Genomic DNA, 26,398 nt, shown 5'->3' with positions numbered 1-26,398 from the left:
TAACAAATCTACCACCGTCTTGATTGTTCTGTGCAGCCCTGAGGTTTCTAGTTCTGGTTACACGACGTCGACCGCAAGCCACGTGCAAACTAACTATTTGGACGGGAACGTGAAATTATATTCTAGTACCGTCGAGCATCTGTATTTCTATCTTTCTATATTACAAAGTCAATAACGCTTTTATTCCGCGCGCAAATAGTTAATTTAAAACGAAATTTTAGTTAAAATAATGTCTAAATTTTCGTGATTTTTTTATTAAATCTTTTTTAAATGTATACGTTACAGTATAAACTCTTTGTAACTTTGCTAATAAGAAATAAATCTTTATCATTGTCATTTAATTACGCAAAAGGATTTATTAAACAGAGATTACTATTATTTGTATTATTTGTATTAACACGATATAAAAAATATGTTTTATTTGTAACGTCAGATATAAATTATTTCAAATTTTTATTCGAATAAATAAATATTCATTATTCACACTAAGAGAAGAGTTTGATATTTGCAACTGTAATTGCATGGTAAAATAATTATAAAATAATTGTAGTTTTATTTTTAAGAACTGTGTACTATAATATTAGTATCTATCCTTTAACTATAAGTATAAAGCATCCCTGCTGTATTGATGTAAATATTCTATATCTAATGGAAAATAAATTAAAAAACAATTTTATCAAAAAATAATATTTATTTCTATAACAATTTTAATATTCTGTTGATTTTTTTTCGATTTTTATTATTCTCTTTTTCAAGAAAACGCAATAAATTAAAAATACTTTATACTTATCAAGGCTATAATAATTATTATATTTAAAGTTCCATAAAAAAATATTCAATTGACACTAAAATAACTATAAATTATAGTTAAATTATGATTTATTATAACCATTTTTTTCTCATACATTTATTAATATTTTGATTCATAAGAATCTAGCGTAAATTACCAATATTTATATAAAAATAATAAAAGACGTAAACAGATTAATTTGACAATGATATTATAAAAATATACTCGACTCGTGTTATCTCGAAAAGGAGCATGCGTTTAAAAAGATTCACGTCTTGCAATTAGTTTTTCTTTCTTAAAAGATTCCAGGATTTTGCTCGCCACGAAGTTATCTCGATCGCGTGCAATCTCAATTCATGTCCGAAAACAACGCCTCTCTCGAAACGAGAAACTCCTTTCGTCGCGTTTTCCACTGTCTCGGCTAGTCTTTTGCCGGGCATCGCGGCGCGGATATATCATAACGTTTTGCCGTCTGCGTGTGCACGAGAAACGGATCCCCCGTTATCCCATTGTGAGGAGATTTCCAATAGACCTCGTCAGCATTCCTTTCACACCACACTTCACAACTGCTGCATTCGGCTGTGAGGCTACAATACAACATCGTGAGACTGCGTTATGCACCGTCGAATCGTATCGTTCGCTTACGTGCCTCGGCATCGCAATAGAAATTCCGCGCCGGTGCGCGCCCGTGTTCTACTATAAATAATGATTTAATTAAATCAGCGAGGTCCCATCGTTGATCGTCGCCGCGGTCTTCGATTTAGCGACGTTTGACGTGCGTTCCGGAGTCAACGGTGTTATTGCGACCACGTCATGTACACGGTGAGAAAAGTACATTCATAAGAGAACGTTCCCAAGTGTAAATCTCATAATAATGTCAAATTTTATAGATATGTTACCTTGAGCAATCAGAAAGTAAAATTCATTACTTATACATATATATAAGCTTTATTGAACTCTTTGAAACATAAGAAAAAACCAAGTATATTCGAATTTGTATTGATTATTGGTTATGTTATTTTGTCAATTCTTGCTTTTTAATAAACAGCTTTTTTAGTTGTATTAACACTTCGAAATTTGTAAGTTACACTGATTAGAATGGTGGGACAATATAAGATATATAATGGCCAATGTGGCGGACATTGCTTTTAACATAATAGTAGGTTTATATAATATAATCAATTAAAAACTAAAACTATTAATATCAAACGTGAAATATTTTGTGATGTCGAGGTATGCACGATATATTTAGTTTACACAAAATATCATGAAATTATAAGACTATATTTGCATTCAGTTTTTTTTGTCTGAAAATTTTTAGAAATAAAAAGCCATAAGCGAATTGGCTAATTGTAATAGAGACCGTAAGAGTATAATGTAAACAGAGAAAACTCTGTGAAAATTAATCAGTTAGCCCTTAGTGATTCTTTAATATGATTGGTTCTTGCCTTTAGTTCTTTGCTGGATCTAAGTGTAGGAACCAATCACATTAACGAATCACTAAATTCCAACTAATCAGTTTTCTCTGCTGAACGTAGTCAGTAGCAAATCCAAAACGTTGATTTCCAGTTGTAGAGTAACTGTAAAAATAACTCAAATTAGTTATTAGTTATACTAAAAGAAATGTAACTAAATTAAGTTACAATTACAGCTGGAAAAAAGGAACAAAATTCAGTTACTGAAAAATTACTGAAAAAAAATCTAGCTTTAACTTAGTTACAAATAATTAGTTACATACTTTCCAATTCTATTGATTTCCTTACTGTTTACGTCTTACTATTTAAATTTTTTTGTATGCCATGGCCCTAAATCGAATTCAAATGACAGCTAAGAATCGGAGAATTTTAACAGATACAGGGGAGATATAACTTAAGCTCTACTTTCATACTAGTAAATTACACAAGATTTATTTTGATAAACTTCTTTGTTATAAGATAAAAAATTTATGTCTACACAATAACGGTTGACTGTCGTAACACGCGAGCTCATATCGAAGGCTATATTTTCTTCCGGCATTGTCGGCATTTGCATTTCAAATAGAAAATATAGGACAAAAATAATAAATTCCGTAGAAAAACGGCATAAAACTCGACATTCGTGGAGAGCATAAATTTTTGGTAGCAAATTGAAAAACTATAACATGCGATACGCTTGTTGTGTTAGCAATAAGTCTTTCGAAGCTTACTATTATACTAAAAGGCCATTCTACAGCGATTGTGTTTACAGACTCGTAAACAACTTGCACGATGGGAAAGATGTAGAATAACGAGTCTTATCCTGCCGCGAGATAAGAATGTTTTATTGCGTTTTATAGAATAAAACATACATGTGTTTGTAGTATCGTTATTCGATTGCATACATGTATAAAGTGAAATGATCGATAAAATGCTCAATAAAAGAAAATAATCTTATCGCTGTGGCCCGATTGAAAATAATCTTCGAATCTAACGAATTGAGAGAAAATAAACTGATCCGTATTTAGAACATGCTTGCAAAATCGGTAGATATAAGCTGCTTCTAGTCGATCGATTCCATGGATGTCCATTTTATATTAGCGCCGCAGGAGAAAAGCTCTTGTTTTTGAAAGAAATGTAAATGGAAATGTCGGTAAAAATATTTTATCGCCGTGAAACGTATCGGAAGAATCAAATTTGTCTAATAATTTGTCTAATAATAACCTTCTATTCAGGTAACACATAGAAAGAATAATTTTGTTGAATTATCTACAAATTTAGTTAGATCTGAAAATAATTTTATTAGACTATCAAAATAATTAATTATAATTAGTCGCTCAAACATCAAAATTTTTTACAGTATTGCTCACCATGCTTTTCTACATAAATATTTTAATGATCTAATCAAATTATTTTTAATTATATTATCTAATTAAATTTTTATTATAAATACTTAATTATATATATTCTATAATGTATTCTATATTGAATATAAACGATTTTAGCAAAATTATTTTTTCCGTATATAACTGAGTGGCAAAATAGAGATGGCGATTTATTCTTCAGTTTCTCATTATGATATAGTTAAATAATAAAGAATAAAACTGTTATTTATAAAACTTCGTTTATATTAATTTGCTATGTATATTTACAGAGAAGGCTGTAGTTTAAAAATTTTGTAGAAAAAATTTTAGGAAGAGTAGATATACGTTTTGTTATATATATATATATTTATACAGCATGCAAATAATTAATTAGGTTAGACAAAAATGTTGAATATATGCTTATTTTCTATAATACAAATTTTTTTGCATCATAACGATACGCAACGCAAAAAAAATATATTTTCAACGATATTCTATTGTCTATATTAAATATAGAAAGATAAAGGTAATATTTTATACATATAATAGATACATATATATTTTTCTTCTTGTCAAAAGTAAAAAGCGAAGAATGAAAAAATTAAAAATTTCACTTAAATTAAATGCATTAATTAATTGTTGTATATATATGTTGTACATATGTATAATAGTTTATAATCTCTTCTAGTATTACTTGAATTACGTCAATTTACTTAAGAATTTGTTTCCGGTAAAATTACAGTAGCGTCGTTATCTATTTCTCGATTGAACTACTTAGTTCTTAAATTATGTGCCCTATTTGCTAGATACGTTATATTATCAATCGCAACTAGCGTCATGAAGTACGTCGCTTCCACGGTTGACGCAATTTAATCAGACCAATGAGTCGCGTAGCCATGCCATTCATCAATTCAAATAAGCAGCAATCAAAGTTGGTTGTACGATGCAGTGCCTGTCAGTTCTATTCAATGCAAGCCGTGTGAGATTCGTATAGCGTAGCAAGGGAAACGATAACAAACCTCTCGCTGCGCTTCCCTGCTAATACGATTTCGCTCTATCTAGCATCGCGATTCGTATGTGCAAACTCGGAATATCGTTTCGACCGCGATCATGGAATCTTCGATGCAGCTCAATTATTAAAACTGCGTGATGTTCTATGAAAATCTGTAGAAACTCATTCCAGCAATTCTTCTCTAATTCGAATTCAGAGTCGAATAAAAAGTGAATTTTTATTTTAAGGTTTAATTTAACGCTAAAATGCAGAGTTTGTTCATTTTTTCCTTGTATATGTAAACTGCAAAGGAAAGATCGAGATTTGTTGGCACAAAAGGCAAAGGTATGTTGTATTTTATTTATGTATTTAGAACGAAAGAAACAACGTAAACGTTATCGCAAAATATCTCTTTTATAAATATTTTTCCCTAAGTTTTATTTAAATCAAATAAGTATTACGATAAAAATCGAGATAAAATTTTGTTTTAATATTCTTCAGTTTAAGAGAGTAATGTATTATTAGCTAAAAAAAGCTGAAAGAAGTTGCGGTATTATACGACATGTTACTTTGAATAATAATAGTAATTTGTTGTAATAAAATAACTCAAATCAAACATATGTAAGATGGAGTATGTTGACAACTCATATTAAGATAACTTAGCTTGCTATTGCGCAGGAGAAGTATATAAACATTCAGTTATAACTTAACCCTGATAAAACGCTTTGGGGCCATAACATAAACATAGCACAGGTGCTTTCCATTTAGTGACACAAATTCGACATAAACTTCGTTCTATCTTTCTTAACATTCCATAAGTAACAAAGACAGAACGATATTTGTGTCGATTTGTATCATTAAATGGAAAGCACCTATAGCTATCATAGATCTATATGAACTTAAAAGGAAAAAATTTTTTATTACATTAAATTAAACTCAATTTTTACCTGTTTGTACCATCTTCTTTTTCGTTTGTACTTCAAGAGATTCAAAATTATAAAGAGTTGAAAAAAATGCCAGCACTCCACTTTGAGATATTTTAAATCTATACGGATGCTGTTTTGGGATCATTTGTTTGTTGTCACCTTGTTTGTTTTTGATTACAGGCTATCACAAATGTAACGAACACATTAACTGATTGTAGTTAATTTTCGGGAAATTCCCTGTAATTAATTACAGGGAACAACGTACAAAGTCCCTGAACAGAAAGTCTGGTCGTTCGAGGGATTCCGCGTGATTAGTATACGTAACTTGTATCCACAATGGCAGCACCAATCCTGCCCATCCAGCGCGAATAAGCAAAACATTAAGATTGAAATATATCGTGCATGTAATACACAAATTTCTATTATAATATTAGATCACTAATTCATTTAACTGTTGTCAAAATGTATGTACATGTGAAGTATTGCATATGCAGTTCGTTTCTATGTACTTTTGAACCAATCGCAGAAACGTTAAATCATCTGACCTGTTGACATCTCTTTTTTATACGTAATGGTCTTATTCTGCGCATCCACTGCGTACAGGCAACACTTTTACATAAAGAAAAGGGACTTAGTAGTTTAGTATAGTAATAGAAATCTGATAACGGCAGCGAAACAAACGCATGCGTAGAGTGCACATAGGTATAAAGCGCACGTCTATTTTGTGGGCAATGTCCAGACTCTCTGTATAGGGACTCTAACAACGTAGCATTAACGATGTCACAAGATAATGCATTGTGTGCTGCTGTACATATATTGAACAACACTACTATGCATATTAACATGCGACTAGCAATGTCTCATTTTCGTCTTGATTAACTAAGCAGGACTCACTCCAAACGTGCCCTTCTAAGTGGTCGTGCAAAAATATTATTAATAAATTTATTCTGCATATTTATAAGTAAATTAATTCTTATTCGTATAATCGCGATATTGAATATAATTATAATATTTTAAAGAAAATAAAAATGATTGAACTTTTTTACTCGCTCCTTTAGGTTATCGACGGTTATTCGACGGTTATATTATTGTTTCATCCGTTATATTATTGTTTCTACCAAGACAACTTCTTTGTAGAACATTTTTGTTCGATTTTCCATGAAACGGAATACCGTCATAATAAAGAAGAAATATTCGAATGATGAGTTACTTATAATATCATTTGCATGTCTTTCTATCGTTTACGGTCTATATTGTTTTACGTCGCATAGAAATACAGAAATTTTACAACGAAAAAGCTTAAGAATGCATTTATGATCGTATTTATAAATGACGTTCTATAAAATAAAGTATTAAAAATATATGTAGTTTTATTTCTCTCTTAAAAAAGTCGTCTTGCATTCAAGTCGTGTCCGAATTGTAAGATTACCATTTATGAAGCAATAACAGGAGCAATAATCAAAAACATAAGGAAATTACAACCGAGAAGCCATATTGTCGGCTTCTCTCCTATTTCGCGATATATTTCCGACATGCTGACAGCCTAATGGTTGAATAATGAGGGGCTATTACCATTGCGTGAAGTCTGTAGCTCGCAAATTTAATGCGGCATATACTTAGTAAATGAAGAGTTAAAAATCATGTACATTTTATACATTATTTGGAAAAGAAAATTATTATCGTTAGAAACGTATATGAATCAAGGTTTTTTGAATAGAATCAAATCGAATAGAATCGAATAGAATCAAATATCTGGACAAAATTTTGTCCGAATCGAATTGTTGAAATAACTTTCGATTAACAATATAATTATTATTGGGTTAAATTCTAATATATGAATAATAAGAAAACATTTTTATGCAAGAAAAATAATATTGATTATATGATTTTACTTATTAATTTATAGAAATATGATTTTATAATATGATTATTAATATAATTTGTATTTAAACTTTCTAGATTCGAATAATTCGGATTCTAGTCGTAGAGATTCAAATCCGAACTATTGGGAAATCTTACTTGGTTTAATTCGGTTTGTATTCAAATATTCGCGCACATCTCTATTCATTGTCTTGTCTAGATATAAATAATTTTAAGAAAGAAACACCTGTTTTGTATATACGTCTGTGTGTGAAATCTTTCTTTCAACAATATTTATTGAAAATTATTACATTAATTCTGAAAGGATTAGAATAATTATAAATGGATGTTTAGGAATTTCATAAAATAGCATAAAAATTCGTTAGTCAAGTAAACTTAAATTACTTATCGTAAAATATTAGATATTCTTATATTCCTTGCTTCTTTCTTTCATCGCGTTGAATTTACAATTCGATCGTAAGAAGCCGTGAAAGTCGGTCGGTACATGGAAAGGGAAAAATATCGCGGAGGGAAACGCTATGAAAGACTAGAGATGAAGAAAATTTGGATTTTGAAGGCGAGCTAATACTGACTCACTATAATTTTATATATTTATAATACTGCGTTAAAAGATAGTGTGAGAACTATTTTTGCCGCGCTTACACAGTATATATATATATATATATATATATATATATATATATATATATATATATTGCATCTTATTCATAACGATTTTTTATCATTATCTTCGATTCCGCATTTTCCTTCGGAGCTACATTGCGATAAATTCTGACGCAGCCGAGTTCGGCCAGTGTCTGTTCAATATTTGTGCTGCTACTGATTTTGTTTGGAGCCATAACATTTGGCTGGTATGACGAACATGATGCCAAAATTGAAGCGCTTCATGTGCCATATTTAGATGAAGCAACTACACAATCGAAGACATACTGCTCGCAATAACGGTGTAGCTTTCAATTTTATTGATAAGATATCTACTTTATTGTTAGCACGAGATCAATGACAATCATTTTATTTACTTTTGTTCCTGAATTTTGAAGATTTGTAATAATATATTAAATTAGATTGCTAAAAATATATTAAATAAGTAAAGAAGCGCTGCGGTTGAATGATACCTAATAATATTTTTATGTAAATTTTGAATTCTTTGAGAAAGAAGTTTCCTAATAAAGAAACTTAAAAAAAAACCTTATTTTTTGAAGATTTGAAATATCGCTGAATTTTCATTTTGGACTTAAAATTCTAAAATTTAAATTTCAAAGAAGTAATCTGATTATCGTAAATTTCAGTTTTAGAGAGTTCTTGATATCACTGAGTTTGAAACTACTTAAAAATGTCGAATTTCAAAATAATAATTTCTAACGATAAAGGATCTAATCTGGAGCCTCTCACGGGACTCATAATCAGAGTTTGAAAGCCAATTTGGAAGGCAGAACTGTTTGCATAACACTCATGAGCTTCAAATAAAGCGAAACTGAAAACTTTATATTATTTTCAATTAAAAATTGAACGAGCAATTTACAAAATAAAAGGGAGTGATTCCAAATGGAGTTATCATTCACAAAGGGTTAAGAAACCCTTTATGAATGCATAACTCCATTTGGAATCACCTCTTGGAATCAACTCTGTAGAACTAGCATCAAAATTTATAGTTATTGATCGCAGTTACTAACATTAGGAGACACATTTAATATATGTATGTTGATTAAAAGGCACTAATCAATTTCAAAGAACTAAAATGATATAACTCATAAGAAAGAATATTAAGTAAAAAATATTAAATGAACATTAAGTTTTTTTTTATAACAATTCGAATTTGTAAATGTAACATAAAAAAAATATTATTAGAAAAAATATAATATATTAATATCATTGGAATATAAATGGAAGAATACATTAATTACAAGGAATCTTTATTTTTATATTTTTAATTATAAATCGAGAGTTACTGTAATAATATTAAATGCCCTAATAATTCATTCGTTTAATACAATTGACAGATTTACGTAATTTGATACAACTATCCGTACGATAATTAATATCTCTTGAAAACGATCGACATTTCTTCCGCTCATTGATGTTCACTGACGTTATTATTTACAGTGCTATTAATCATATAATTTAACTGTAAATCTCGAGTTGCATCTTAATTAACGACACAACAAATAACAAATGTGATACAGGGAGAAAGCGATCGGTTCGGTAATTCGTAATTTCTCTCTTAATCTCAAAGGCGGGAGAATACACTACAATCACTTATTTTTTTCGAGATGTTTGCTTATCTAAAGCATCGAATTTTAATTAAATTTATTGCTAATTATATTAGTTTCTACATTTTACAATTCTTTTCGACCATTAATCCTTTCCACGTTATTTTGCAATGAGATAAAGAAGATTACGGGGAAAGGAAATAATAGATTGTAAGAACGAATGAATATAATTTGATTTTCGGAGTTTACGGCAATATTTTAAACGCCATTTTACGAGAGGACTATTCTTTACAGCTCTTCTGTTATCGTGTTGGCGTGGTGAATTATATGTTCCGTAGAGAAGAAAACAGACAGAGAGAAAGAAAGAGGAAAAAGAAACAAAAGGATAGAAGTTTCTGTTCTTGCCATATTCCTTTTCTTTTTGTTTTTCACGAAGAAAGGAAAGGAGCCTTTCTTTTTCCATATGTTCCTATTGCTGTGTCCTTAATTTTATTATTTTTTTTACTATCCTGTATATATTAAATTAAATATTAAGGTTTCAACTATCTTGGATGAATTTATTTCAGATAGAATAAATCATATACCAGCCATTTAAAAAAAAATTTAAGTTATGTCTTAATTAGACAAATTTCTACAAATATGTTCTACTAAAATGTTTATTATGTATCTTAACAGTTAATAATTTCGTATTGTGAATTACATTTCTATTATTTTATTATTTCTTATTTAAATAAATTTATAAAATATGAGAGATGATTTCTCTATCAATATTTAATAATTGCATACAGCATTTTCTCATATTCTTTGAATTTTAGAATCATATATCTCGATTATCGGACAGATTTGATTAAAATATGATTATAGGTATATTCAATGCAATAAATAATAACACAATGTGAAATTATATTACTTCTGAATTATAGATGATTGAAAATTTAAAGGCGCCTTACATGTAAAATTTCTAAAGATGAAAGTACAGGATAAAAGTTTTTCTTTTTTATTTAATTTTTCAATGAATTTTACTGTAATTTAACTTATCACATGTGTAAAGAGTACACATTGATTGTATGAATATAAATTATATTATAGACAGTTATGAGATTATATAAACTTTATTCTATATTATATTCTTTCGCAGTTGTTAGCTTAATAAAATTTAAGAGACGGACTTGTTACTCATGAAATTAATAGCGGCGAATCAAAGAAACTTTCATTCCCTACGCCATATAGAGCGTATTATAGAACGCCGAGTTAGAAATGCGTTTCTAACGAGCGCATAATATTTTTACAAAAAATAAGATTTGTCATTAATGTGTCTTTGCCGCATGACTTGTGACAAAAGATATCATCATTAGATTTATATAATAATAAAGTGACTGTAATTACATGACAGAGAAAATAATAATCTAACATAGGAGTTTTATCCATTATAGAAAAGTTGCCATTTAAAAATATTTGTAAGTAATAATAAACTTAAGTAATAATAAATCATAAATCATAGAATTTCAGTGATATTGTATTACAATGTTATATGTTACAACATAATTATGCCACTTATTTATAAAAGATTTGAGTGAAATACTTATAGTTGTTTATAGATTAGTTGTTTATAAATTAAAATTTGAACAATTTTTTGATAAGTTTTTATCAAAATTACAATCTTGATGTATAACAATCTTATTTACTGAGTAATATGAGTAATATGTAATATATGAGAATTCTTATGATAAAAGCATTATAGGAAAAACATATACTCATCATGATCTTCTTTCTTCTAATAAAAAAACGAAAGAAAAATGGGGGAGTAGAGAAATAATTCACTTTTAATCTATTAACCTCAATTGTTAATAAAATGGTGCTTAAAATAAAAACTTTAGAAATTAGGATTATGAAATATTTTAGACTGACATTGATAAAAATTATAAGAATACTATTCATGCATCGCGTTACTTGGGAAATGTCACGAAATTACAACTTTGTTTTATCACGTTAACCGCATATTCCTATGACACACTTTGCCGTGACATGTGGATAAGTTATCGATAGTTTGTATCGCGTGCAGATGCCACGCTAGATAAATTCCGTTACTAATTCTGTGCATCATCGGCGGCGTATTTTGCGGCGAAAATGTCGAACTTCTCTATAACCGTGTCATTGCGCTAAGTGCTTAAAAATATCTTCGAAAGTGTCATTTATCGATTTCTGAAAAATTGAATATGATCTTAATATAAATTATGAAATAATAGAGCAAATCTAATTCGTAACATACATTCAGTTTTTAGTATTAAACATTTTTAGCAATAAAATCCGAAAATTGTTCTCTTTCTGTCAAAGAAGAGTTCTCGTAAAATTAACTGACACGGTCTTTCTGAAATCCTTGAATACTTCTTGATTTACACTTAAATATATTTCAATTTAAACTTTGCTGAAAATTCTTCTTCAAGTGTTAAATATATACCATACGGAAATTTGTGGATGTAATGGAATAAAATAATTGAATAACATTAAAATTAATTAATATAATTCTTGCTCAATTGTATAAAAACAATTATAAGTGTCAAGGGTTAAGAGCGCAAACAGCAAGTTGATCTATGCTAATATTTTTAATTTTATACATAAATGTCACTTATGCGATAATAAAAAGTACAAGATAGAATTTCTAGTCTACACAAGGCATCTCAAATTTACAGAAATAATATGGACAACTTGCTAAATATCTAGCTTATATTATTCAAATATATATATTATTCAGCGTTCAGTTTAAACCACATTTCAAATAAACGAACAACAAAAAGATGCATCGTGGTAATCGATTTTTAATTGCTGACTCATTGCGATTTTTACCAAAAAAACGACATTTGAATCGACCCTTGACACTTTTATAATTGTTTGAATAATATTAATTATTTTATACATGATTAACATTTATATAAATTTTATATATGTATATGTAATTAATTTTTATACATAATTTTCAAGCAATATTTTATGAAATTATAGTAAAGTTTTTTAATATACTGGAAAATAATCTTAAGTAGAAAACAAAGAAAATAAAATGCCTTACAATATGGATCTATTATAATGTAATGTTATCGGTCGATGTAATAATACGTAATATTCAAAGAATAACATAATAGTGCTTTTTTTCCAAGGCAATGATATTTGGAGTTCGCTTATACACGGTGAGCCTCACAAATGTCAGGTGTCATGAACAGTTAACCGCAATGTGAAACAAAGTTCATACTGCGGCCGATTAATTTTAATTTAAACGGAAATGCGGTCTACTTTAATTATTCGATCCGATGATATTCATTTTGTGAATTGTTATCCGAAAATATGTACCTTGTAAGTGAACCTAAGAAAAGAATATCTGTGGCAAAGATAAATAAGCTGATGAAGCGATTGAATCTAACATTAACGGAAATATAATGAACGATAGTTTATCGCTGGAGAAAGAAATTACCCGAAGCATGTTTAACTTTATCGTAGTTCAGCCAGATTAAAGAGATTTTTATCGTTTCTCTTTAGCATGCCATAAAATTTTATTGATTTTTAGCGAGAAATTATTACAGTGACATAAATATGATACTATTGTAATATATATACAATTAATAATTAAATTCTAAATTTTATTATATATTATCGATTAAAAATCAAATAAGATAATTATTGTGATAGATCTATACATATATATATGTATGTGTGTATGTACACAATTATATATGTTCCAATTTATTTTATTCCTAATTGTGGATTTTAATGAAAAAATTAATTAACAATCTTAATACATTAACTATCAAAAGAAAAAATAAATATAAAGAATAAAATTTTAGATAGGAAATAATTCATGATTGTTCTCAAAATTAGTTTAATTTAATTATTTTTTTATCATTTTGAAATAATCTATTTATTATTTAATTAACCTATATATATATTTCTACTATCACTATATTTAATTATAAATAATTATACTGTTTATTTAAATAAATAATTATTTAAATAAATAAAACATTTATGTGTATAAGAATGTGATGATAAGAAGGAACTTGGAATTTTTGCTTATAATTAGCAAAAGTTCTTTTCAGCTTTATATCTGACAAATGCTTTGGTTAACGAATGACTTCAACAAGCTTTTTTTATCATTCCCTAGAATCGACATGTTTCCCTTTCATGCGCCATGTATTTCAGGAAGAGGATAAAAAGGTATAGATAAAATGACCAAATCACTTTCTTTGTAACAATATGTCGCCATGAAACTTGTACGAATTTCGCTGCCATTTATAAGGTGAAGTTGCTCCAAGAAGCTCGCGTGATCACGTGTCTTGTGGAAATTAAATGTAGCGACGGGGTAAATGAGCGACGAGTATCGTAATTTTCGTAGATTTGAATGGCCTTGATGTTTAACTTATTGTCGATGTTTTACGCAGTTCTGCGTTGCGGGGTATCTTATTTGGTAAACAATATTTATTTGACATTAATTCAATTTCGAACTATCACTAATTGTTAAACTTGATGAATGTCGGTATACAAATCTATGGATAAGTCACTTCTTTATAAAGGAAATTACTTAATATCCAGAGAGAGAGAGAGAGAGATTTTCAAGATAAATGTACACTGAAAGAAAAGATTGGTTGCTGTAACAATTTAGATAGTAAAATATGGCATAGCAAATTTTTAATTGCGTTGCCTATTCGCAATGTCAGTACATGATTTCGATAGACTAACGCAACTAAAAATTTGTTGCTGCAGCCGATTAAAAATGCTATGCCATATTTTAATATCGAAATTGTTACAGCAACCAATCTTTTCTTTTAGTGTAGATTTAAATTTTTCAGTTAATGGAGAAAACTACATTTGACGCTCTATAAATAAGAGTAATGTATAAATGAATAATAATAATTTTTAACAAATTTTACATTACACGCATGAATTATATTTCGATATAAATTGAGATTTATTCGCGCGGATTTAACATTGAGAGATTTTGGCAAATAAAAGCGTTGCTAAAAAACGTTTTTATGAAAGAAATTTTAATTAATATGAAAAAATGTACTCTTAAAATTTTACCAAATCAATTTTCTATATCTCGCAAAATCGTTTGAGTAACGTATAAAAACTGAATTGACGAATTGATGAGTTATTTCCATACACATATTTTTGTTTCAAAATTTTCCAGTACTTACTTCATTATTTTTCTTTTCATCGGACGTATTATATTTCGAGATTGTATTGAATTTGACCAGCCAGCTCTGTTTTAAAATAGAATTATTTGTCACGCAGTGAGTCAAGGAAAAATCAAAGGAAAATAGTCAATCTAGTGACAAGAAATTAGCAGATTTGTGAAAATTATGCTGCAAGTACGAATTTAGCAATAGATTTCCTATAGAAATCTGAAAGAAATAGATCAAGATGACTTCGAAAAGGAACAATAAAAAAAAATTGCGCGATATATTTTTATTAAGTAATTTTCGTGTTTTTAATCGTTAGCGATATACAGCTAACAGTTATATACTACAGGATTATATAGATTCTTTGCCAATTTTCGAGTTAATTTTTTTTCTTCTTCATTGAAGGCCATCACCTCATTGCTCTACATTAGCTTTTAACTTGCGGTATTATAAATGTCTCGGTAACTATAAGCACCAAATGAAACTTTATCATAATGAAGTCTAGCTTAAACTAATCGGAAGGTGAGCAATCTGTTTAATTAATTTTATATTAAAATTAACTGTATAATAATTAATTTTAACTATGTAATTTCATTTACATAATTAACAGCGGCTAAAACATATAAAAACATACGAAAGTTTTCTAAATCATCATTTCTTTATTAAATAAAAAATAAATAAGAACATTTTTACTTTTTAATCCAAAATTTGTTTCAGAAATGTTTACGAGTGTTATAATAAATATATGTAAATATTGCAAAACAAAACTAACTACGTAGGTTATATTTTCGTTCTGAAATGTAGAGTTCTTGGATTTCATGATAGATGAAGCGATATATTCTTGTCTGCTCTTTTGCCCTTCCGTATTTCTTTCTTACGAAATGTCGTCTGCCGAATTGTCAATTCGCTTATATACACAGTAGACAGATGATGAAAATGCTGTGGATCAAATATCGCGTACGTGATCTACCTACGAACGCCTAAGACAAGATATTAAAAGTTTGGTTTCACGAAGAATATCTCTCTTTGCGAGACGATCGCGACAATTATATTAATAGTATTCTGTCAGTTACATATAATTGGAAAAATTTTTGAAGAGACGCACGTAATCGAAACGTCAGAGAAGTTTTAGAAAGCGGTTTATTTTATGCTATCTATCTCTTTTTCCTCATTTTAAGAGAAAAAAATTCTGTGATTAATTATTTCCCTCGGATAATCTGGATGAATTCTTTCTTCATCATTTAAACCATTTTAAATTCATCTTGATCAATATATTATATATGCATTCATCTAAAGCATTTGACATCGAATTTCATTCAAGAATCATTGTAAAGATCATAAATAAATAAAATTGAACTGATTTACAAGATTTCTGTTTCCAAGCACCTAAATGGTGATTCTTATGTATTTTTAGCTAAAAAAAAATATAAAGTTAAAAAGTTCCGTTATTTATAGATTTTGGGAAATCAATAATATCAATTTTATTATTTTAAATTAATGATATCTATGGTATCTCGTAAATTTGCAAAGCAAACAACAAAGAATAATGATCAAAATCGAACAATAATGAATGTTATATATAAGAATAATAATTGAATTTATTACGAATTTCTTACGAGAGTTATAAAAATATGAAGGTACGTTTTGTTTTATTTATAAACTTTATCAGTAGAAAATACCAAATTGTAATAAAATAATAAGACGTCGCAAAGTTTTCTGCTTATTATCTTATTAATTTGATGTTTTTTATTAAATTAATGAAAACTAAATAGAGTCGAAACATATTTTTATAATTCTCGTAAAGAATAAATTTGATTATTACTCTTATATTTTACAACATTCATTACTGCTCGATTTTGACTGTTCCTTTTTATTATTTTAATCATTTAAAATTCTACATGAACAGTACATGAGGCTTTATATTATTACTATGTAATAATAGTAAATTTATATTATAAAATATAAATTTATTTTTATATATTGTATAAACTCTCTATAATTTTTAAAGTGAATTGTACTTTGAACAGTGAAATCTCACTTTTAATGATTAAAAATTGAGCCACTCTTTTTCCAAGACTAGCTCAATTTTCACTCTTTACTGAGATTTCACTCTAAAGAATTTGAAGAGAAAAGGAATATTTAAATTTCTTATAGCTGTACATTAAATACATTAGAAGAAGATTACGGATATCGACATACCACTTTATTTCTTGATTAATATTTCTTAAACAAAAGTTAAAAATAAAACTTTAGACACATAAATATAAAATTAAAAAGTGTCTTTCTCTATTATTACAGCAGTTTGTAATATATTTGTTTGCCAATTTTGCAATAATTAATTTTTTCATAAGATAAACAAAAGTGAACATCTAACAAAGTAGATTCCAAAATGCAGTAGGCAGTTAATGTCACATATTCCTATTCTTTTCTTTCACAAGAACCTGTACAAAATACTTACAATTGAATGCGCTTAAGATTTTTTTCTCTAAAATCTATTTATTTCTATATAAAACGTTTTTTATTCATATATGCATACTTTATGCTGTTGTGCAAAACGCAAACATCTAAGAGTCTTGAGAGTTTCTTTTTTTTTTTTAGAGTTTTCTCATAAATTTATGATTGCCTTTAGCTTCTATAGGGCTATTTAACACTATAACGTAAACGGAAGATGTTTACGGCAGTATTAAAACATAATTACCCCAAATTAGTATATCATACTTCATAGAGAAGAGGTAGAATGTGATAATGATGATAATATCGATTGATAAAAAAAAATCTCGTAGTAAAATTTTCCTCGCCATAGGGATCGCTGAAAGACACAATAATTCGTTAGAGGTAGCGAAGCATTGCATCCAATAAATAATACTTTCCCATTCTTGCCGAACGTTCCGTTCTTTCGATCTCGCAATATTAAAGATACATTAACTCGCTCGGTGGACCGGTAGTTTTTGTTCTGACTACGACGGGAGAAATATGACTCCGATCGCTTCTTTTCATTTTGAAAAAGCGAGCGTAAGGAGAGCAATAATAACTTGAACGCCAGTTGTTCAAGAAAGATTCATTGCTCTCTTGCATAAAGAACCTAACGAGCTTGAGATTTTTCTTCTTGGCCACGCTGACGTCGGCATTGAACTCTAATATTGTGGATTAACGTATATACAAAACGTATCCGTTACGATGATTTACGAGAAAAACGGTAAAATACATGTAATTTTGAAATTGTGTTAAATGTGCCGCAACATATAATTCTTAATATTCTGTTTATAATTTTGAAAGAAAAATCTTTTAGTGTTTACAATATAAAAATCTTTCAATAATTGTTATAATTAAATCTTTTTGAAGAAGTTATCTTTGCTATAGATAAGAAGAGATTTTATAATATTCTCAAAGAACTTTATTTCGCATGCAGTAGCTTGTACAGAAAAAGAAATTAAACATTATTTGTTACATTAATTACGCATCTTTATTTAACTCATTTTAGAAAGTATTTAGTTAACGTTGGAATTTAATGCATTTTGTATCTTCTAGAAAAAAAGAGAATTTTAAAATAATATTCTTTTTAAAAGAATTAATTTTCCATTGAGAAAATTAACGCACATTATCGATATTATATTTTGGAATAGAAATGAAAAGAATACGTACATGTAATTTTGGTAATAATATATTATATATTCGTATCGCTTTATGTAAATGGAGTTTAATATGAGATTAATAAAGATTGAGGCTTTTCTTTCTGGCTGCGCGTTAATGCTGCTATTGACCCGCTACTTCAGCATCATAAATAAAATTCAGTACGCTCGCGCGCGTACACTCTATTACAATTTACGATCAAGCGTGTAATGGAAGTTGCATTAACACAATTTTTACGTTATACCAATAGACAAATTGCGAAAGTTTCCTCTTTTCAGATCACCACAAGGAAAAATATAATGGTTTGTTTCTTTTCCTGCCGGTAATTTTCACGTTTCGCTGAAAATTTAAAGAACAAGAAAAATGAATAATCAGATTCTTTTCCTTTAATCTGTATTTTTAACCTTTAAATTATGAACTTACAAATTGCACTCGTCATTTATAATACGCTAAATTCTGCATGAAATGAAGGACTGTAATTTCTCCATCTAACAATTGTTTTTGTTTCAGATCGCTACAGGATTCCAGGATGACACACAGGACGAAGTATTCTCGGATACAGACATTGCACGAGAGGTAAGTACTGTCCTCTTTATAGAATATATATCGCGCGTTCTTTTTAAAAATCATTTATTATAAATGTTAGACTACAATACACATGTTATTATAGTCATTTAATGCTTGATCAAAGGATTAAGATGTGTATCGGTGCACTTGGAGAAAAATATTATGATGATAATAACTAAAAGTGAAACTGCATATTTTATCTACATATAAAATTACTATACATAATAAACTAATGTACACATATGGAATACTATTTTATAATTGTTAAATAATTATAATTATATTTTATAGTTGTTAAATAATTATAAAATTATTTAATGCGTGTACATATATATATATATAATTTCTACCATTTTTCTTTCTATTTATGAATATGCGAAAAATTACATACTACTTATTATTTATGCGTTCATATTTCGTGCTTAATATCTCAATAACGTTCTCGCTGACTGGCGTCTAGTAAAAAGTCTGAATATAAAATATGTCGAAAGACCTCTGGAAGTCGTTTGATACAATTTTGAATATTCGGTGTATCATATAGACTGCGAAATTCTTTTCTTTCTGAATAAATAAGAATCTCAGCGAAAAGAAACTGGAAGCGGGAGCAATTAAAGGAATCCGACATGTTGTGACCTACATAATCTCCCGCAGATCCGACAGGGGTTCCTTACTTGAGAACAGGTCACGAATAGTCGCAGTCGATCGATTTTTAATATAAATAGATGTGTAGCACACGGATACACGCGCGCGAATTCGCCTAATCTTTTCCGTCGTTCTCTTCCCGCGCCAGGTCTTCTTGTTTCTCTTCCTTGTTTCCTCTTATTTCGTATTTTTCGGCGACCATCTTCTTTCTTTCTCTCTTTTCGCCACTCCACTCTTTCGATACTACCAACCACTCTCCAACTATTCATCCTCTTTTGAATTCTTGTCTCTCTCGCAATTCTTCGCTCCATTTCTGTTTTAAGTTCCTTTCATCTGCCTTGCGCACGTACACACATCTCTTAAATCTTTTCTCTTCTTTCATACTTCTTTTGTACCGTCACCTACTGTTTTCCTTTTTTGTTCTACTTGCTTTACGGCTAAAGAAATTTATTTACCGAAACGAAAATTGCGATATTCGGCTCTCGATTACACTTTGCCTCCTAGCAATATTCGGTGATATAAACTGGAAATATGCGATCGTTGAAATTGCATCGCAGCGTCGTGTTATAACGATCCCCTACGGTCGCGTGGTCCTTTAACATTTCCCTTCGAGGCTTTGTGAATTTAAGATATGACTATGATAAGCAACCATTATACCTAACTAAAATCGCGCTCTGGTTTCGCTGAAGTTCAATGTATATAATTTTTCTAGTCTATAAAAAGTATTAACTTTCACAAGGGATATCACTATTGTTGGGTTTCTTTAAAATATATTATTAAACACACAAAAATTTAAGAGTCACGTATTTTTTTATATCTGCCTTTTTTGAAGTTTAAACCTTTCAACCTTTTATTCTACATTAAAAGAAAACATTAGAAGAAAAATAGTAAGTTATAAAAAGAAGTTTTAAAAAAAATTTTTATGATTTTTTATGATATTTTATGTACTTTGTAACTGTATTTAAATTTTCCAAAAGTAAGTCTAATATTTTTCAAAGTATCTCAAATTCTTCATTACTTTTTTTTTTAAATTATATTTATATCAATAAAAATTAAAAACAATTTCATGCCAATTTTATCCATATATGATAACGTTTTATTCCTCTCCTATATTTTCTAATACGTTTAATAATATATTTTAAATAGAATCAAATTGGTTTTGGATAGTTGTGACTAGTTTTATATTAATCTAGATTGCAAATATTTTACATATTAAATGATTCAAAAAGTAGACTGTTATCTCATAGAATTTTGACGAGCAAAAGATGAAGTAATGAAGATATATGCGACGAAATTGTGAACTCACCTCATCGTAGATAAAATTGTCGATCTCTTCCAACGGCCTGCCGTAGAGATTGTTCGGAAATGGTTCGAACTTGTTTGGCAATACCGCGCCATCCTCCACCGACATCTTTTTCTTCGGTTGAAAACCATATTCGCGCACTAATTGTACAGTCTTATTCTCCAATCTGCTCTCTTTCGTGAACGGCTTGACTGTTTGCTTGCCGCCCTTGCTGCTGGGAGTTCTCGCGCCGAATGACCTGTTTTCGATCTTAGATTCCTTGGTATCGAGAATGTCACTCGACGCTGTCTGCGGTGTCACGACATCCGCTTGGATCTCTGCGCTTCCGGAATCGCCGGTGCCGGAATCAGCAGAAGTGCCAGCGGTTCCGGCCAACGGTGGCCGCAGTCTCATGCTGTCCTGCGTCCTGGAACCAATTCTCTTCATTGGCGGAGATTCGCTCTTTTTGGATTCTGGTGAGGTTAACTTCTCCGTCCCTGACGGACTCGTAACTTCATCCGCTTTGTCGGTATCGGCGCGCGAATCTGACGACTTGGCATTCGTTTGCGGAAAAAGAGACTCCTTGTCTTCTTTTAACGACGGTGAACTCGGACGTTCATATGGCGAACTTGTATGTTCCTTGTCATCGACTTGGTAGACTCTCGTTGCAGTTTTGGGACAAATCTTCGATGCTCGCGAGCTCGGTTCCTCGTATTCGGTATACTTAGGTGGACTTAGACCCGCGTATGGCGGCGGTGATTGGTCCTCACTGAGTCCCGTCGACGAGATGACGCGACGCGAAGGTACTTCAGGACGCTTCGGGGCTTCCCTGAAATGGCGCTGCCCAACCGCCATCCTGAGATCTTCATCGGTAATCCGCACATCAATGGAACTTTCTCTAGGCGATGCACTAACGCTGGGTCGTAACGACTCTCTCCAGCCGATAGGAAACTCGGAAGATCCTCGAGCGGACCTTTCCGGTAAAGTCTGCCCAGGATGATCCTCCGGGCGTCTCGACCAACCCCTTTCCGTCGGGAGCGAGCCATGATGATCCTTCCGCACTAAAGTCTCCGATAATCTACTATCAGGTTCTCGATGTTTGACTGCGATGCCAGATCTTCTGGGTGGCTGAGGTGTTCTGGAAGTCGCTCCTCTGAAATGATCCTGACTGTCCAAGTCGCGGCTACTTCCTAGAATATTGAGACTCCTCTGGCTACCGCCGTCTCTAGGTCGGTCGTTCGGATTCCCAGTAGGTCCATAAATTCCCTCTTTGGCCAACTCATCCAATTCCTCTCTGCTCAAGTTCTTCACGTAGAGCCCGGCCACGCGGGGTCGGTTCGTAAAGCCATTGTCCTCCGAACCGCTGCTCGGAGGGCTGGGAGGACTTTTATACCCCTCGCTCCCGCCCCGCCGAGATGTCATTGGGACCTTTGCTCGATCATCCCTTTCGATCCTGTACTACTTTCGTCGACCTCATACTATCGCTAGATTACCTTGATACTTGATTACTGCAGATCGATATCCGCCACGCTGTTATCGATCGACCAACCAGTAGGATTTTGAAGCGTTAAGGATTACACGATATATCACCGCTTGTTTCCGTGTTGTCGATTTGTCTTCTCCTATCTCATCATTTATTTGAAGCCTTGATTACATCTGCGATTGCATCTAGGCTATTTCGGAATGCTGGTTGAACTTCTGCTGCAGTGACACCGAAAGCCCATGTGAAACACCTTTTTTCAAACTGTATTTCATTTTCGTCAATTAACACTCGCGAGATCTGCATTCAGAAATATTCTTTTGAATACAGAAATCGTGCTACTTTTTTACATCTTGAACCTCGCGAATTGAGGCCGAGAGTTCACAATACAAAAGGTAGCCTCGTAGATTCATATATCGATGCACTAGACTGCAAAATTGCATTAAGCGATGGTTTATGTTTTCGATATCTTAGGGCGACTTGCTAAGATTACAGATAAGTAGATAATATCCGATACACTTTATTATTGATGGCCAATAGCGGAAAATACTAGAGAGTATTCGCGTGTGATGGATGGTGACAGACTTTTCAGTTTCTCGCAATCTGCTACTTCCAGCACTTTAAAGTTTCTAGTGATCCCGCTTGTTGGAAACAACAACGCGTGTCACCTTGACAGATCACGATGATTTGCGACAGTAAAGCGCGTGCAAGGCACGATTCGATGATGCTGTTCAAGCCAAATGACAAGCCTCTCGAAATCACAGAAGGTTCGATCACTAAAAGTCTCTCAAGTTATACCGTCGCTCATGAGCCTACCCTGGCTGCATTGTCGAGAGCGGTTTACATATACTTGCGTGGTATACTCCTCGTGTCGTGTCGCGACTTTAAGAGGTCAAGGAGTCCGTGCCTGCACATAACTCATTTCGAATGTTGGCAGCTACCGAGTGTCATGGTACTACCTGCTATAAGTGATCGACCGGTCGCGTCTACCAGCCCTTGGAACTCCGTTTCGCCGACAGTCTGGGTGAATTTAATAAATATATGCGTGCGGTAGCGAGTGAAAGTCGACCACGTGAGCCCTCGCGACTCGCGCCGTCATCGATCATCAACCACGTCACTGTAGGCACGTAAACCGTCATGTAAATCGTACTGCAACGTGTGTCACACCAAGACGAGGACGTTCCCCAAGTCGATCGCAGTCCTCGATCGATAGTTTAATCAACGAACGGTTTGAAAGCATAGAAACGCGCAATCGCTCCTTATTCCTTGGTCATTCACAGACTTTCGGTTTGACTTCAGCTTTCGCGCGATGGTGAAATTTGGATAAGTGCACGTCGGAAACATACGAAGCGTCGTCGTCTGCCGGTCAATCACCTCGACCCTCTGAATGTTCGTTCCGGCGGGATCATGCGAAAAGGACCCCGAGGACGAATCGTCGGTGACTAAGCGGCCAGGACGCGATTAGCCAGGCTGTTCGTTTGAAGTATGCACTGGCGGGAGTAAAGATGGGGGGGAAAAGGCGCATCCGCCCACACACAATCGCGATTCTCGCGAAACAGCGTGGTCGGCTCGTATCAGCGTACCACTATCATCACCAGCACCCACCACCACGAGGCGTTGAGATTGACGGCGAGACCAAACACGGTTGACTCCGCGGTATCTCCCACGGTCAGCACTCACTCGTCATCCGTCATCCGGCGAGGTACGGCAATCGTCGCGTCGCGAATAGTACAGTCGGGCGAGGGATACGACGACAGCGAAAACGAAGAGAAAAGCCGGAAGCGAGAAAGAGGAACAGCCCGCGGTAAAAAGAGAAGACGAGAGTTAGAGAGTTAGAGAGAAAAAGGAAGGATTAAGCGGGAGAAAGATAGAGGGACAGAGACAGAAGGAAAGAGAGAGAGAGAGAGAGAGAAAGAAAAAGAGAGAGAGAGAAAAAGAGAGAGCCGTGGTGCACCCTCGTCGTATAGTTCGGTAAATTCTGCTCGAGCGGGGGTGCAAAATCACGGGCGTCTCTTCCGAGAGCTGTGGCGGCACTGTCGGCACCGAACCCCCATCGGTACCGTGCGCGCGCGCGCGTATCGAACCACCCCGAGCCGCACGGAGAACGCCGTCGGCCGCGCGGAATCTTCGTTGGCGTAGCCGCGTTATATACGTATACACATAACGGTGGGATCTCGAGGCACACACGCGAGGATCGCGGTGAGAGGTCGGTGGTGGTGGTGGCGAGGGCCGGTCGCGGAAATGCTGATGGTGTTAGTGATCGCTGTTGTTGGTTATGACAGTTTGATGGTGGTGGTGGTGGTGGTGATGGTGGTGGTGGTGGCGGCGGCGGCGACGGCGGCGGCGATAGTCGTGGGGGGTACCACGTACCTGCACGAACATCCACCGCTGCCACTGACGCTAACCCCCACTCATGGCATCCACAACGAGCGCAACCTCCTCCTCTCGTGCAAGTGATGGCGGTGAAGGTGGTGGTGGTGGCGGTGGCGGTGGCGGAGGTCGTGGTGAGCAGGATACGGCAAACAGGCGGATCGACAGCGGGCGAACGGTACCCCGTTCCGCAGGACACGCGCGGTAATTAATTCGCCAATCGACACCAGATTCCGCCGGACGAGAGTCCGGAGGAGAGTTAATACGCGAAACGGTGAAACCGGCTCTCTCCCTTCCGCGGTCGACGTATAATTCTCATCCTTACGCGATTATCGTTCTTACGATTACAGGGAAATTCGCGATAACGGCGAACGCTATTTGGGAATAATGGATTTCCATTAACAAAATCGATTTAGCTGAAGGCTGCAATCGAAGGCTTGCCGATGATTAAGTTTAAACGGCTTTCTTATCTCAGAGCTAATAAAGGCAAATCGTGGACACGGATTCTTTGCGGCGTTACATGATACTGAGAGATACCAAGATTTTTTTAATAACCGATAAATTTTTCTTTTATCTTCTTACTAATTATAAAGGCTGTTACTTTGAATGAGCAATTTGTCGACGCAACTTTCTTTTGACGTAAATTTAAACAGAGTTTTTATTATGTACACCGGTAATGATAAACCTTCTTTGTACGATGTTGCCTAGAAACGATTTCGTGTCTGATTAATGAATATGAAAATTGAGAATTAAGATGAAAATTTCAATCAATCTGAAACTTTTGCTTGCGGAAATTTAAGCTACAATTATAATCTTATTGTAAGTTGTGCATTAAGTAAATCGAAGAACGTTACTTTTTCAACTTTCCATAATAATCATAATAAATTCTCAAATAAAGTAGAAATCAGCAACTGTGATTCCAAGCGACAGTTTTATGCTGACAGAAAGTTAAATACAAGTATAATTAAGTATAATGAAACAGTAGATACATTAGTGAACTAAAGAAACGTATCGTTATGCCGCAATATAATAGCGTCATTAATTTGATAGATTTTTGTGCAATCTGTCACATTTTAAAACGTGAAAATTCTATAAACAGTAATAATTAAAAACAGAAATATTAAAGAAATAGCGAAACTTGATAAATAAAAAAGTTCCTTAACAGAAATTTAAGAAGACATACATCAAACTAATAAATAAAATTAAAACATTAAAAGATTTTTATTATTTTTATTGTATTATATTTTATCGTATTATCAGAAGTCCATTATTTATTTTAAATTATTATTTTTATTAAATTTTTATTAATTAAGGTGTAAATAAATAGTAAAATCTTATTTAGTGTTATTAATTAATTGATTATATAATTAATTAATACTTAATTGTTAATTATACATTCAAAATTTTAGAGTAATAAATTGTAATAAATTTATGTTCAAATTCTTTTGAAAATATACTCCCCTATCTATTTCGATATTTTAATGATAACTCAATAGTTGATGTTGTAAGTACCAAATTATTTGTTATTAATCCCACGAGAAATACAAAGTCTCTGCCAATAGGTTCTCTTCCAATGTTTTGTTAACCAAATCAGGTTACTTCCCTTCTTATTAAATTATTCCTTTTTTCTACTAAATTAAAAT

The 26,398-nt window shown here is 32.2% G+C and overlaps 2 protein-coding genes across 4 annotated transcripts in view; one reads left to right on the top strand and one right to left on the bottom strand.

The window, feature by feature from the left end:
• The window catches only part of LOC105154222 (sodium channel protein 60E), a 101,152-nt gene extending 77,058 nt beyond the window's left edge, over positions 1–24,094 (bottom strand). The window contains exon 1 of the mRNA XM_087407890.1: positions 20,930–24,094. Coding sequence (XP_087264016.1) covers positions 20,930–22,327 — 1,398 coding nt within the window. The 5' untranslated portion in view covers positions 22,328–24,094. The remainder of the gene's footprint in view (positions 1–20,929) is intronic.
• pyd (zonula occludens-like protein polychaetoid) overlaps positions 1–26,398 on the top strand; it is a 198,821-nt gene that overhangs the window by 123,260 nt on the left and 49,163 nt on the right. For all 3 annotated transcript variants that reach the window (XM_011069507.2, XM_087407892.1, XM_087407893.1), the window contains one exon: positions 18,925–18,990. In XM_011069507.2, the coding sequence (XP_011067809.1) occupies positions 18,925–18,990 (66 nt within the window). The remainder of the gene's footprint in view (positions 1–18,924; positions 18,991–26,398) is intronic.

The sequence above is a fragment of the Acromyrmex echinatior genome, chromosome 7 (assembly GCF_024713525.1).
Source record: "Acromyrmex echinatior isolate Ae372 chromosome 7, ASM2471352v2, whole genome shotgun sequence".
Lineage (NCBI taxonomy): Eukaryota > Metazoa > Arthropoda > Insecta > Hymenoptera > Formicidae > Acromyrmex > Acromyrmex echinatior.
Note: the sequence above shows the minus strand (reverse complement) of the source record. Positions and strands in the feature narration are given on the sequence as shown.